General features: G+C 45.8%; 1 protein-coding gene across 1 annotated transcript in view; it reads left to right on the top strand.

Annotated features, from left to right (window-relative positions):
• The window catches only part of LOC142842422 (dual specificity protein phosphatase 16), a 42,355-nt gene extending 31,309 nt beyond the window's left edge, over positions 1–11,046 (top strand). Inside the window, exons 4-6 of the mRNA XM_075959151.1 lie at positions 2,730–2,889; positions 7,313–7,436; positions 8,727–11,046. Coding sequence (XP_075815266.1) covers positions 2,730–2,889; positions 7,313–7,436; positions 8,727–9,888 — 1,446 coding nt within the window. The 3' untranslated portion in view covers positions 9,889–11,046. The remainder of the gene's footprint in view (positions 1–2,729; positions 2,890–7,312; positions 7,437–8,726) is intronic.
• The last annotated feature ends 5,028 nt before the right edge of the window (positions 11,047–16,074 follow it).

The raw sequence follows: 16,074 nt of genomic DNA, 5'->3' as shown, positions 1-16,074 counted from the left end.
ATCAGTGCAATTACGCAAGGAAAACAAAACCAGTTCAAGGACCTTACTCATTGTCTTACTGTTTGATGGGGGAGACAAGAATTAACTGTTATCCTGGTTTTCACCCAGGCGGCCCAGGTTCGACTCCCGGTGTGGGAACTAAAAAAAAAAAAACAATTAACTGTTAATATAACATACAATGCTGGGTTGTTATAATGGTGTGAACCCAGAACTTTAGAAGGTCAGAACCTGGAATAGTTAATTGTGTGTCCATGGGAAGGAATTCATAAAGTCAGGCTGAGTAGGGAAAGTGGGAAGAAAGCCACCAGGAGGACGGGAGTGGAGCCTCCTAAACACAGAGGGAGGGTGGATCTCAGGCCCGGCTCTCGGGCTGTGTGCATCAGGAGCACTTAGCCTACTCTTAGTTGTAAAGAAAGATTAGCAGAGTATGATTGCATGCACCTGTAGTCCCAGATACATTAGAGGCTGAGGCAGGAGAATCATTTTGGGTCTGGAGTTTGAGGCCAGGCTGGGATGCACAGCAAGATACTGTCTCAAAGAGGGAAGAAAAAAATGCCCTAGTTGTTGAATATGGTTTGAAGGGAAAATGCACCCCAGATATCAGGAGCGCCCTGGTGGCTTTCTACAGAGTCATATTGAAGACTCGCTGAATGGTGAATGGGAAGAGAGGATGAATAGAGGAAGTCATACCAAAGGGATTTGGTAGGCCTTAGAGAGAGGACTGCTGAACTTGCTTAAAGGTGAGATGGTCTTTCGGGGTTCCTGATTCATGAAAGAGTCTGCGAGACATTCTGCAGGACACAGCAGAAAGTGACTGAACTGTCTTTGAAATTTCCTGCTTTATGGAAAAGTCTTCTGGATACTATGGGCCTGAAGGCTGAAGATAGATGCCCCAACGGTACAGAGGAACTTTGGGTGACTGTCCAGGCAGTGAGATGTCTCTGTCATTTCTAGAGTTTTAGAAGTTGCTTACTTCTTATTTACTTAGGTAATACTATATCCTTTTGGAGTCTTTGATGGAGTTGAAGAATGGTTATAGTATAGTTTTCCATAGTTATGATAAAAGATAAAATAGATATAAATATTGTAACTATAATTCTCGCTTTATAACTTTTGCTATATGTAATTTTACTCTGTTAAAATGAAAGCCCTCTTTTTTATTTAAATAGAAAAAGGGGAAATGATGGAGGAGGGTCATCTGTCTATTTGTTACTTTCATTGGTTAATAAAGAAACTGCCTTGGCTTTTTGATAGGGCAGGATTTAGATAGGTGGAGTAGACAGAACAGAATGCTGGGAGAAAGAAAGCATAGTTGGTCACACGCCATGGGGCCAGCCGCCAGGTTAGACATGCTGAATCTTTTCCCGGTAAGCCACCACCTCGTGGTGCTACACAGATTATTAGAAATGGGTTAGTCAAGATGTGAGAATTAGCCAATAAGAGGCTGAAACTAATGGGCCAAACAGTGTTTAAATGAATACAATTTGTTGTTATTTCAGGTGTAAAGCTAACCATGTGGGAGCTGGGCGGGACGAAAGCAGGCCTGCTCACCTCATCACTACAGTAGGCCTTTGAAATTGGGATTAGATTATGAGAAAGGAAAAGGAGCCGTGTGATATTTTCTTGCCAACTGGCTGGGTGGATGTTCTCAATGTGTCATTTTCATCAGTGTTGAAATGAGAGAGGAAACAGGAGTTCAGGACAAAAAAGGGAGAAGGATACTGTGTTTAGTTTCTGGGATTTGAATGGGAAAGGCCTATGGGACATCCCAATATCTAGTAGATGTGAACTCACATAAATAGATGTAGCCTTCAAAAAGTTTGTTTAAACCAAGCAACAAGAATGCCCAGGCCTGGGTCTTGGAGAACACCCAGCCTGGTCCATGTGGGAAAAGGGCTGTATATGTTGTTTCCTGTGTTCTCTGTCCTCCTCTTCTCTCTCGCAATGGAGACAACTGAGGTTCACTGTATTGATCTCGTGTAGTTGCTCCTCAGGCATACTATTTTAAATGGCTTTTACTATTTTCACTTTCAACTTTAAATGTGTATGTAAACAGACATTTCTTTCCCATCCATCAATTCCCAAGTAACCACTCACAGGCTTAATATGACTTATAAATGCTTGACCAATAGCTCAGGCTTATTATTACCTAAACCCCCCCCCTTTTTTTTTGGTTTTTCGGACAGGGTTTCTCTGTGGCTTTGGAGCCTGCCTGGAACTAGCTCTTGTAGACCAGGCTGGCCTTGAACTCACAGAGATCTGCCTGCCTCTGCCTCCCAAGTGCTGGAATTAAAGGCGTGCACCACCACCACCCAGCTTACTAACCCATATTAAATTAACCCATATTCCTTATTTACGCTCTGCCATGTGGTGGTACCTTTTTTAGCATGGCACATTCATTTCCTGCTCCCTATGCATCTGGCTGGTGACCCCTGACTCTGCTCTTCTCCTTCCCAGCATCCTTAGTTTGGTCACCCCACTTAAACTTCCTGCCTGGCTACTGGCCAATCAGTGTTTTATTAAACCAATTTGAATGACAAATCTTTACAGTGTACAGGGGATTATTTCATAGCATATGTAAATGTCACTTCATTGGATTTTGGGGTTTTACTATGTGAGTAATTCTTACAAAGAAACTGGTAATATTTGTCATAGTATTAAACATTAATCTTCCAAAATGATTCTTAGTACAGTTAGTCCCTTTCTTTAATTGCTCTTTCCCTCTACAGGAACTGATGCAACAGAATGGGATTGGCTACGTGTTAAATGCCAGCAATACGTGTCCAAAGCCTGACTTCATTCCTGAATCTCACTTCCTGCGAGTGCCTGTGAATGACAGCTTTTGTGAAAAAATTCTGCCCTGGTTGGACAAGTCTGTGGATTTCATAGGTATGTAGCTGAAGACCAGGGGACAGGCCCTTCGAGTCATAGTGTCACGGGTAGGGATAGCTACCCCTCCCTTTTTGCCTCTTTTAGAGATTTCATGTCTGAAAACAGTATATGATGTCACTTCCACATTTAGTGGTCAAGGGGACGTGTGCCATGCCGTTGGCCTTGTGACCTACTAGCTGACTTTTAACAGCACCAAGGTTAAGCCTTGCAGGATCTGTGATTATGCGTTGCAAGTTCTTAAAAATAAGTTAAGCTTTCAGAGCTAACTCACCCTTCCACTTTGCAAATCTTTTGAAAACGTTTGATAAATCTGGCTGACTTTCCCTCTTACTTGGTGTTGTGTTTTCCCTGGGTAAAGTCAGGTCCTGTGAAAATACCCTGTTAGGTATGAAGTCCTTTTATTTGTTACAAGGTTTCCTGAGCCTCAGGTCATGCATGGATAGTTTCAAGTAGTTTTTGGTGCAGTGAAATTCCAGCACATACTCTCACGCGCACGGACAGAAGCTATTTTGTACCGTACAGTTCACACTAAAATGATCATAAAGAAAATTCGCCAGACTAATACTTTTTCATTGCACCTCTGAGAAGTATATGCAGCATACTATTCCATTTGTTGTCCTTAAGAAGAAACCATCTGTGATTAATGTTCCCATTGCATGTCGTGTTGATTCAGAGACATGTTTCAAGCTCCTGCTCAACCCCACCCCCACCAAGTCCTTGATTCTGCACTGAGGCAACATAGAGAGTTGATTCAAAGGATGTACTTTGGCGCCAAACTAAGAGCCCTTCCTCCCCGGTTATCAGTTAAGTGATTGTGTGTACCTAACTTAAAACTCTCGCATGCCTGGTTCCTGAAGTAGAGGCTGAAGGTCGTGGACCTTCATAGGGATAATATAAGGACCAAAGCAATGATCTGTATGCATCAAACCTTTACAGCAGTCTTGGCTCAGAGTCAGCTCTGAAGAAATGTTTGTACTTTTCCTTTTCTACCCTTGCTTCTTCCTACACAGGCTCCCGCTGTGTGTGAGGCTGGCCTCAGACTTTGGGCCTAGGCACTCATCCCAGGTCGCTGGGGCTGCGGGCACAGGTTGCCCTCTCTGACTAACGAACATTTTAGAGATGGCCAGGAGCAGTTTTTTTCCCCATCTGTAGGTCTGTGCTGTCACCTCCCCGGCCATCACTTCCCTCTGTGAGCTGGGACTCCTCAGTGCTCCCTTAGTTAACTTTCCAGCCCTCTCCCTCCGTCTTGATTATTTGTTGTTGGAGACAAAGGTTTCTGTACTTTTCTGTTTAAGCCTAAACATTGTTCTTGGGTTTCTGTAGTACTAACTTGCTGTTATTTCCAGCTTCACCATCTCTGTCTTCATGTTCCCCACTTCAGAACTTGTAGAGGCTCCTTAGTTTCCTACACAAAAATATGTCTCTTAGCCTAATGTTCCCAAGACTGCCCCCCCCCAAATGTTCCCATCTTTGCAGCCAGCTCCAGCTATTTCTTGGAGGGCTTGTGAGTGTCAGCCTGGGTAGGCTGCTTCCTGAGCACCCTGCTCAGGACTGATAGGGCTTTCCTGTGCACGGTTCCTTTCCCCTCTTGGCCAAGTCTTTGTGTGTGAGACTTCCACTTAGAGACTCGGGTTACACTCAGTCTGTCAAGACTATGTGAAATGAATCCATTATAGAATAAGCACTTTTATGTTTAATTTTTAAAAATCAGATGAGCCAGGCAGTAGTTGTTCGTGCCTTTAATCCCAGCACTTGGAAGGCAGAGACAGGTGGATCTCTGTGAGTTCAAGGCCAGAGCGAGTTCTAGGACAGGCTCCAAAGCTACACAGAGAAACCTTGTCTCGAGAAACAAAAAAGAAAAAAATTATTGTGGCTGTAAACCCAGCATGAGCATAATAGAAAAAGTTGGAGGGGAGAGGGAAATCCATCATCCACATTGCAGTGTGTGTTACTGTCAGGCTTCCAAAAACATTTGTTTACTTACTTTTATGTATTGAGTCTAGCGTGTGTGTGACCCAGCAGACCTGTCACATGAGCGTGTGTGGAGGTCAGAGGACAGTCTAGAGTCGGCTCTCACTTCTGCTTGGAGGCAGCATCTCTTCTGTTCTGTGGCTTCACTGGTACTCAGGCTGTTGCCTGTATGGCTGTCAGTTTTACCTCTTTGCAACCTCCTTCAAAATTTTTAATTTTTTTGTTATTTGCGAATGTGATGCATGAGTGTGGGCACACGTGTGCCACCACAGAGGACAGCTTTGGGGCATGGGTTCTTTCCCCCCACCGTAGATTTCAGGGATTGAACTCAGGCTGTTAGGCTTATGCATCCAGCACTTTTACTTGCTGAGCCTTCCTGCCATTTCCCCCATTTTTTTTAAATAATCTTTTAAAAAATATGTCAGTATTAACTGCTTGTGTAATATTGCTAGTTTTGAACCATTGAGGAGTGTGAGAACAGGACCATTATAGGTTCTTATAGTCTAGTTTTTATAGATAATCATTATTTAAAATTTTTATTTTAGATCTATATTTATCCTTTTGCATATTTTTTTGCATGTGTGTATGTGCTTGGTGCCTGAGGTGGTCAGAAGAGGACATCTAATACTCTGGCTCTGGACTCGCACACTGCAGGGTGGATGCTGGGAGCCAAACCCCAGTCCTCAGCAAGAGCAGCAAGTACTCTTCACCACTGAGCCACTCTCCAGCCCAGATCATTATTAGCATAATAGAAAATACACTCAACATTAAGAGAGCCGAAACCGATGATTTTAGTGTGTGCTGGGAGTGGAATTTGGGGCTTTAAACATGGTGGGCAGTGGTCTGCACTGCATTTCCCCTGTAGTGCTTCCAGGCCTGGGTGTGGAGCAGCGTTCAGCTAGGGACTGGGATCAGTGTAGACACATTTTATACCTTGAGATAGAAAAAAGGGGGAAGAACCAAATTACAAGAAAAGTACAGTGGCTGTGGCAGAAAATCGGAATTGCCATTAGGTGTAAACCGTAGCTTTGAGTTTACATCCCAAGGGAAAGAAAGAACATGGAGTAGAAGATAAATGTGTTGCTAATACAACAGGATTTACATGCAGGCCATGTGTTATTTATGTCAGCCTGGTTCTGTGTGTCAGTGTGGGTCGTGTTCATTTGTTCTTGTATGGCTTCCTTTTCTAGCAGGGACACTGCTTGTTGCTTACTCTTAAATGATAATGAATATACATATACATATTCATTATATATATGAACGAGTATATAATGAATAATAAATCGCATCTACTAGACGTCTGTATCACAGGCTGCAAGGCTGAACCAGCTTTATATTCATTAGCCAGTGCAGGTTCCTTGTGTTCTTATAATTTTAAGAATTTCAACCTCGCTGCCAGTGGTGGTGGCTCACACATTTAATTCCAGCACTTGGGATGCAGAGGCAGGCAGATCTTTGGGTTCAAAGCCAGTCTGGTTTACAGAGCAAGTTCCAGGCTATCCAGAGAAAAATCCGTCTCAAAAATTAACCTCAACTTTGACTAATAAATGGAAAGGGAAGGATTTGGCTCCATGGCTGAGCACATTTGTAGTTGTTCAGAACCGAATCAGTCATGGCAGTTGCTTCCAGGCCATTTGGGATACTGTCATCTGCTCCTACATGTAAGCTTTTAAAGCTCCTCATCAGCAAAGAGGGCAGCACCGGGTGCATCCCCTGGCTTTGCTTCTAATGGTCTCCACGAGTCTCTCTAACGTGTTCTGGGGGATTAAGATGATGCAAAATGTTAGTAACTCCTGCTTCCTATTAGTGAGCTCTGGTCCAGCATACACATGAGTTTTGAGTTAATAAATAGCTGGGGAGATAGCTCTGCCTGTTAAAGTGCTTGCTGTGTAAGCATGAGGACCTGAGTTTGATGTCCAAAGCCCACAGAAAGATGATGGGCACCGTGGTGTTTGCCTGTAATGCAGTACTGGGGAGCAGAGACAGAAGAACGCCCCGAGGCTTGCTGGCTAGCCAGCCACCCACCCTAGCCTACTTGGTGAGTTCCAGACCCGTGAAATAGTGTCTGAAAACCATACATACACCTGTGCTCCTTTTTACACCTGAGGAATGGTAGCTGCGGTTGATGTCTTCCACTCTGTATTCTTACACACATACATACATACATTCTCTGTACACACACATGCATTCTGCATGGTAAATGCTCTGAAATAAGAACCAAGCAATCTGAGGTAGTAACTCATTGCTTATTAGTAATCCTTTGGGATCTTAATGGCCTTTCTTCTTCTTCTAATAAACAGCACTAACGGATAACTAGGAGGCTCAGTACGTGAGCCCTGCTTTGAAGTTTCAGGTGAAATCACTGACGGTAACATTCAGGGTAATGCTTAGTATAAGATTTCCTTACTGAAGGAATTCCTAGTGACCTTTCTTAAATTTGCTCCCACAGAGAAAGCAAAAGCTTCCAATGGCTGTGTGCTGATACATTGCTTAGCTGGAATCTCTCGCTCTGCCACCATTGCTATTGCCTACATCATGAAGAGGATGGACATGTCTCTAGATGAGGCTTACAGGTGAGGGCAGGAACATGGCTTATGGAACATGCTTTTCGTTTCCCCTGAAACAGGAAGACCTGTGAAGGCGACTGAGTAGATGAAGGCAGACCCAGATGATTCTGGTCACAGGTCCTTGGTGGCCATGGCCTTGCAGAGATGGAGAAAGAGTGTGGGTTAGCTGTCGTTCTCTCTAGCCATATGTTCACCCTCAGCTGCCTTTTCGTAACAATAGGTCAGTAAAGTGTATTCCCTTCCCTTGCTAGAGAAGCATGGCCTTTTCTGATTGGTAAGCGGGGAAAGTGTCTCTTGCACAGTGCCCACCAGTGTTCTGCTTGACCGTACTTCCTAGATGAAAAAGTCTGATGCACTCATTCATAAAATCTGAATAAAACTTCCTGTCCTGTCTAACTGGCCAGATTTTATAGGTAGTATCTGATTAGGCTGCGAGAAGTGGCAGGACTGTGAGAACAGGTGAGTCTGAGTTCACCCGCCCTGTCGGCAAGAAGTAACTGGTTTTCATATGAAAAACAAGAATATAGATGTGCCCTGCTGACTTATTTTAATATTTGAGTTTCTCAAACTATAAATTCTAGAACGAAGTGAGCTTCTTAGACAGTCTTTCTTGCTGATCACTGAAGGGATGGGTCCGCTTTTGGCACCAGCTCTCTCCAGTTAGGTCTCTGTCCCTGTCATCTTTCTGTCTTGGCTGAAGCCAGGTGGGAAGGCCCACACCCTCATATTACAGTTTATTATTTGAGTTTTTATGTCTTGATGAATTTTTAACATGGTGGTCACAAAAATGGGCCCAGGCATTAGACAGTCCAGGCTTTGAGTCCCGCCCCATCACATCCAGCTGTGTTCACTCTGGGACTTGGTGGCTATCTGGATAGGCAGGTTAAGGACGGAACACGGCAGCACAGCAGGAGTAGTTAGCACCCAGAGGTCAGTTTGTAGCCTATTGTTCTGTCATTCTGAATATAAAAAGAACTGTAGAATTGAGTGCTGCGATGCTTTGCCATCTGGTGCCATCTCTGGGAGATGTGTGTATAACGGGGCGGAGCTGAGCAAACAGTCCTCTTATCCACTGCACTGGAAGCCTTGGCTTCTTAGGAGGCTGCCCACTGGCACACATCCTACCGCCCACATGGCTCCCCGAGTAAGGTATCTCACCTTGGTCCTAAACTTGTAAATGAACCCGATTCCAAAGCACTGGGAAGGTGTAGTAACTCTATGCCTCACTTTCTCTTGGTGCCCTCAAGACAAAGTGCAGTTGTAATATTCAGGGGTTTTGCTTTGTCCTCTCTGTAGATTTGTGAAAGAAAAAAGACCTACCATATCGCCGAACTTTAATTTTCTGGGCCAACTCATGGACTACGAGAAGACTATTAAGCAGACTGGAATGTCAGGGCCAAAGAGCAAACTCAAGCTGCTGCACCTGGACAAATGCAGCGAGTCTGCAGCCTCGGAGGGCGGATGGAAGAGTGCGCTGTCTCTAAGTCCACCCTGTGTCAGCTCTACCTCAGAGGCATCAGGGCAAAGGCTTATGCATCCTGCCAGTGTGCCCAGCTTACAGCCGTCACTCTTAGAGGACAGCCCCCTGGTACAGGCGTTCAACGGGCTCCAGCTGTCCTCAGAGAAGCTGGAAGACAGCAATAAGCTCAAGCGCTCCTTCTCTCTTGATATCAAGTGTGTTTCGTATTCGGCCAGTGTGGCAGCATCTTCCCATGGCTTCTCGTCAGAGGATGCTGTGGAGTACTACAGGCCTTCTGCCACACTGGATGGGACCAGCAAGCTTTGCCAGTTCTCCCCCGTACAGGAGGTATCAGAGCAGACTCCAGAAACCAGCCCAGATAAGGAGGAGGCCCACGTTCCCAAGCAGCCCCAACCCACCAGGCCTTCAGAGAGCCAGAGCAAGCGATTACACTCAGTGAGAACCAGCAGTAGTGGGACCACCCAGAGGTCCTTCTTCTCACCACTGCATCGGAGTGGGAGTGTTGAGGACAATTACCACACCAACTTTCTTTTCGGCCTTTCCACCAGCCAGCAACACCTCACCAAGTCTGCTGCAGGGCACGGTCTCAAGGGCTGGCACTCAGATATTCTGGCGCCCCAGTCCTCTGCCCCCTCCCTGCCCAGCAGCTGGTATTTTGCCACAGAGCCCTCACACTTCTACTCCGCTTCCGCCATCTACGGAGGCAACACCGGTTACTCTGCCTATAGCTGTAGCCAGCTGCCCACTTGCACTGACCAAGTCTATTCTGTTCGCAGGCGGCAGAAGCCCAGCGACAGAGCTGACTCGAGACGCAGCTGGCACGAAGAGAGCCCCTTTGAAAAGCAGTTTAAACGCAGAAGCTGCCAGATGGAATTCGGAGAGAGCATCATGTCAGAGAACAGGTCGAGGGAGGAGCTAGGCAAAGTGGGCAGTCAGTCTAGCTTTTCAGGCAGCATGGAAATCATTGAGGTTTCCTGAGAAGAAGACCCTTCTGATGACATTTTGTTTTGTTTCTTGTTCACAAAAAAATATTCCCTGTAAATCTGAAATATGTATATGTATATACATATATATTTTTGGAATATAGAGCTACGGTGTAAAAGCAAAAGATGGATCAACACAGTTATTCTCTCAGCACCTGCACTGAGAGCAGCTAATTCTCTCAGAAGAGTGGAAGGGTAGATATTAGAATTCCCCCAGCCAGGAGAAGAGATTTTGTTCAGTGAATTGCACATCTTGTTCCTACAAAAGCGAGGGTTTTTGTTTTTGATGTTAGAGGGTAAAATCCCTCCTATTTTCATGTGCAACAGAGATCTTCAGAACTCACCTCTGTCCGGGCCCTTCCCTGTGCACCTTAGCGCTGAGACTGAGCCAGCTGTGGGTCAGGGGAAAGACCCTTTTAGGGACAGACCCTAGTGGTAAGTCCAAGAGCAATGATCCTGTCCAAAGCTGAGTCATAAATTCAAGCTTGATTGGCAGCTGAAGGACATGGGCATCATTCTGCTGGATGAACTGTTAGGAGCCCTGCCCAGATCTACTCAACCAATCCAGTACCTCAGACAGGACATTTGGGGCCATCACCACTACCATGTCTAGGAGCCCATTTTCTAGGCATTGTGAATAAATAACTTATCACTTTCCAGACAAATTCATACCATCTGTGCACAAAATCCCAGTGTGCCTGGATGGGCAGCTGCCATTGTACTCTTCTTCTCAGCTTCAGAAGAGGGGAAGCCAACTAGAGTTCAGCATAGCTAGAGACTGCGCAGTCAGGTAGCTTAGAGACTGAAGCCAGGGATGGGACAGCAAACATTTGATTATCTAAAGTGGGGTTGTTAATCCTTAAATCGACCACAGACTTGGGTTGGAGATAAATGTGAATCACTGGGCTGGTTAGCAGAGTGACAGCGCCCTCAGTCCTCAGCCAGAACAGATGCTTCTCAGTTCTGTCTCGTGGCACACAGGAAGATTCGAGAAGGTAAAACTTGAAGCAGGAAACAAATTTCCTTGGTGTCTTTTTTTCCTGTGGTATGCAATAAGGGTACTATTTCTAGAATCATCTTAGACTTCCAGACTTACCATGGGCTTTGGCAAGCAAGACCTATTCAGAATAAAACATACTACAAAAGTCACAAAGGGGTTGTTGGATTTTTGTTTAGTTGTGAATGCAGGAGAGCTGTGTTCAAAAGCTGTCCCAGCAGGCTGAGGAAGGGCCATGTCAGATGGAGGACCACGGTTGTTTCTCAGTCTCTGGCGGACAATCACCGTGTGGACGTAATCCTGGCAGCGGAGAACACAAGGTAGTAAGAACAAGTGTGCACATGATCGTGCCTATCTGCCTTTCAGCTCCCTGGCTTGTTTTATCTTCCAGAGTACAGTCCTTCTCAAGGCCTTAATTCACGTCAGCAGGGTATGGGTGGGGCAGGTACGGTCATTGTTCTTTACTCTAAGTGTAGCAGGGGCTGACTCACGTCTCAGGTTTTTCTCTGTTTGTGAAATGGACAGTCCTTTGACTAGGATGTGACTTAATGTTTCCTATAGTGATTGTTAAAACCAGCATAGAATGACATGGTTCGAAGCTGATGGGCTTGATCAGGAGGATTATGGTCCTCATGGACGTCCTGTACAGATAAGCTGTGTCTGGACACAGACGAAGGCAGAACACTGCCCGGGGAACAGGTTGCCACTCTGTGGAGGTTCTGTTCAGCAATCTGTGTTTTTGATATACATCAAAATCTCTTATGTAATCCGAAGTTCTCAATGCTTCACAGTAAATTTCAATACACACACTAAATGCGTAAGAGCCCACCCTCTTAAAATCTGCTCACGCTGGTAAGACATAATTTAAACATGAAAGCAGCAGCTCCATCATTCCGTATCTGGGTGGTGCGCTGCCTCTGCCATGTCGTGTAGGGCTCTCTGGGCCATGGTCCCTTCTGTGTAGTGACAGTCGTTCTCTACAGCGGTCAGTCTTCATCACTAATGTCATCTTACCCGATGTCGGGTCACAACTGCCGCACTGAAAGGGCTGCCTCTGCGGCGCACTGTGGGTGGTGTGGTGTTGGCTCTGTGAGCACAGGGAAGCCTGGAGTCTTCTGCAGATGCAGAGCAGTGACTTTAATGAGCAAAACTAGACACTGAGAAATGCTGGAACCGTTGAGACCGTGTGCAAAGTCAGAGTGGAAAGACTGTATAAATGTGTAATATGAATATAATGTTGTGTGGAGTAAGGCAAGCTGCTGAATGGTTCGGTTGTGCATTTCTCGTTTTGATGTCATATATGTTAATATGATGAAATAAAATTGAAACTGGTACCTGTTTATACATAAGTGTGAGAAGCAACCTCTCCTTGCAGGTCTTACCTTGATGGGAGCCATCCTATTTGTTACAAAAGAAGGGGGTCATAGCACCACAGATGAGAGGTTAGCCTTTTAAAATGGAAGTGGCGGGTGATACATCACATGGAACAGTGGGTGCTGGCCTGCGTTCCCTATGCCAAGTGCACACTGTAGAACCTTCTTACCTGCCTGATTTCAGGGTATACAAGTACAGCATAGGAAGGAAAAGACAGGTACCTGCATGGACTTTAGCACAAACAGGATTCTGTAGTCCTTCAAGGACAGACACACGGAGGAAGGGCAGCTCTTACGCTGTCCTGGGAGGCTGGGATGAGGCTCATTTGGGACAGTGCTCACCGCAGTCATAAGGCGCTGACTTTGATCCCTAGCACCACATAAACCAGACATGGTAAACAGTGGATCCCAGCAGCAACTTCAGAGTTTATGGTTATCTTTGGCCACACAGTGGGTTAGGAGGCCGGTCTGTACCTCATGATATACTGTCTCAACAACAAAAATTTGTTCTCCATCCTATATATGCCTCAATGACTTCTACTTAGATATTTAATCATATGAGAAGCTTAGCCTAACCAGTTTAAAAGTACACACTAGCCGGTCAGTGGTGTCGCACACCTCTAATCCCAGCACTTGGGAGGCAGAGGCAGGCGGAGAAATGCTGTTCAATACAAGGCAGACAGAATGGGTATAAAGAAAATCGTTAGCCAGTGAAATGGCTCAGTGGGTAAAGGTGTTTGCCATGCAAACCTGGCAACCTGATTTCAAGATTCCCCAGAGCCCATGTCAATATACAAGAGAAGAACCAGTGCCGCCGTTCTGAGAACTAACACACACACACACCATGGAGAGTCCACACAGAGACTTTGTTGCTGGGAATGGAGCCCGGCTGCAGAGTGCCTAATTAGCATGTGCAAGGCCCTGGGTTTGATTCCCTAGCACTTGAACCAAAGAAACCACAAAACCCAAACAAAATGGAACCATTCTTCTGTTCTAGCCCATGGTGTTCCTGAAACTGATTTCATCAAATATTTACTCTGTAGGTATCTAGGTTCACGGTATATTTTATATTCTGAGGCGTTAACTTGAAAAGGTAAGAAATCAGACATGCATCGAAGCACATATATATGATTACTAATGATACAACCTTGAGGGAAACAAAGACATGTCCTAGGGTTGAGCTGCTGTGATAAAACACTATGCCCAAAAGCAGCTTGGGGAGGAAAGGGCTTATTGGGCTTACAGTTGCATATTACAGTCCATCATGGAAGGAAGTCGGGTAGGAACTCAGGCAGGGCAGGAACATGGAGTCAGGAGTTGATGCAGGGGCCATAGAGGATGCTGCTTACTCGCTTGCCCTCCACAGCCCACTTTCTTATAGACCCCAGGATTACCAGCCTAGGGGTGGCACTGCCCACAGTGAGCTGGACTCTTCTACATCAGTCCAGAAAATTACTTCAGATTTGCCCATGGGCTAATCTATTGGGAACATTTTCTCAATTGAAGTACCCTCTTCGCAAATATTCTGGCTTGTGTCAAGTTGACTTAAAAGTAGCCAGCAAAAAGTGAAACCTACAATGCCCTAAGAGTATAACATGGTGTGTGTGTGTTTGTGGATATTGAGGCTGTCCTTGAATTTACAGTGATCCTCCTGCTTCAGCCTTCCAAGCACTGAGCCTAGAAGTGTGCGCCACAGGCCTCATTAGTACTGGCTTTAATGCCACTCTACAAGTATGAAAACATCTGCACATAGAACAAGAGGTGAAGGCCAGCTTCAGTTGCCTTTCACTGTAATAAAGAATCTGCAGTCAGTGTTCTGTTTGTCCCTAAATACAGGTAAGTGCATCACAGGGAAGCAAAGCAGGATCTTAGAGGCAGGGTGGAGCCCTGGTTTAAAAAGCAAGGAGGAAGGGAAAGAGGGAGGAACACCCCATGCTGGGAGCTCACAGTCTAAACAGGTAAAGATGCTCTCCAGGTGCTGGGTGTCTGTTATCCTAGCACTCAGGGAAAGAGACTGGTGTGTGATAAGAGCGGTGGGGCTGTGTCCCCGGCACCCGGCCGCCTGCACGGCTAGCTTTATACCCGAAATAATTACACGGAAAGTGTATTTTTTTAAACCCTGCTTGGCCCATTAGTTCCAGCCTCTTATTGGCTAGCTCTTACATATTGATCTAACCCATTTCTAATAATTTGTGTAGCCCACAAGGTGGCTTACCAGGGAAGATCTTAACCTGTGTCTGTATGGAGTAGGAGAACCATGGCGACTCTCTGAATCTGCTTCTTTCTCCCAGCATTCTGTTCTGTTTACTCCGCCTACCTAATTTTCTGTGCTATTAAAGGGCCAAGGCAGTCTCTTTATTTAACCAATGAAATTAACACAAAACAGAAGACTCTCCCTCATAAGACTGGACCATCAGAAAGTTGAGATCCTCAGCTACATAGCGAGTTCAAGGCCAGCAGCGTGGCTTCCATGAAACTCTATCTCAAGAACCAAAACAAACAACTAGAGTTAAGTATCATAGACTTCACAGTGGATGGGAAGTGAGAGATTGTTCTCTCAAGGGCATGCTTGCCAATGACCAGACTTCCTTCCACCAGGCCCCATCTCCTAGGTCCCCCTCTTCCCAACAGCACCATTTTCTGGGGACTGACTGGGCTTTTCACATTCATGGACCTTTGAGGGACATTAGCTCCAAACTATAGTATTGAGGCTCAGGGAAATAAAAATGGCTTACCAAAAAATTAAACTTCCATCCAGGGCTCTCTGACAACTCCAGGCTATTTCTTCATTTCCACAAAAACCTGTACTGGCCACATAGAATAGCAGTCATCCAAGAGACACAGCATGAGGAGGTTTTGATACATCACTCGCCTTCCCAGATTCCCTTGGAAAAGGACCCCAGAAGCCCTCGGCAGCTTCTCCTCACACAGGAGCTTTCATCCAGGTGCAAGGATGCTCTGAAGAAGCCAACACTCCCCGGGCTGGAGCAGATCCCAGTAGCGGTGTAGAAGACGGAAGGGGGCGCACCCTCTTCCAAATCTCAGCGGAACTTTGCTGGTGGCCAGCCTCACCCTAAAGGAGACCAGAAGGGGCTTCTAGAAAATAGTTCAGCGCCAGGCGGTGGTGGTGCACACCTTTAATCCCAGCACTCGGGAGGCAGAGGCAGGCGGATCTCTGTGAGTTCGAGACCAGCCTGGTCTACAAGAGCTAGTTCCAGGACAGGCTCCAAAACCACAGAGAAACCCTGCCTCGAAAAACAAAACAAAAAAACAAAAGGAAAGAAAGAAAGAAAGAAAGAAAGAAAGAAAGAAAGAAAGAAAGAAAGAAAGAAAGAAAGAAAAAAATAGTTCAGCTTAGCCAAGCTCACACCACCTTCCCCACCCCACAGCAACACATTAAACTAGGAGGATCCCCAACACAAGCTCTAGCCTCGCCCTAATTTCTTGAAGAAAGCGAGCTGGCTGCTGCAGCTTCTTTCATCCCCAACCCTTCTGCCATGAAATGAGGAGATGGCCAGAGCGCGCAGCCCTCGGGCTGAGTCTGCGCTGCACTTCAGGCGTTCACTACACAAAGTCAAGTTGATGGCAGCAACGGAAGCCTGCACTGTACACACAGCTCTGAACGATCGATCAGCCCTTCTTTCTTTGAAGGCTTAGGAGAATCTCTGCATAGAGCTGGGTTCTAAATATTCCAGAAACTCAGGGGAAAACAATGGTGGTGGTGACTGAGAAGAAGCCCCCAGTCCATGTGTACCTCCTGCAGTACTCTGCAACTTTCTGCCCATCTGAAACTTCGAGAAAAGGAAAAAAC

This window comes from Microtus pennsylvanicus, unplaced genomic scaffold (genome assembly GCF_037038515.1).
Source record: "Microtus pennsylvanicus isolate mMicPen1 unplaced genomic scaffold, mMicPen1.hap1 Scaffold_77, whole genome shotgun sequence".
In the NCBI taxonomy this organism is placed as follows: Eukaryota; Metazoa; Chordata; class Mammalia; order Rodentia; family Cricetidae; genus Microtus; species Microtus pennsylvanicus.
The sequence above is the reverse complement of the archived record's forward strand: the minus strand, read 5'-3'. Positions and strand labels throughout refer to the sequence as shown.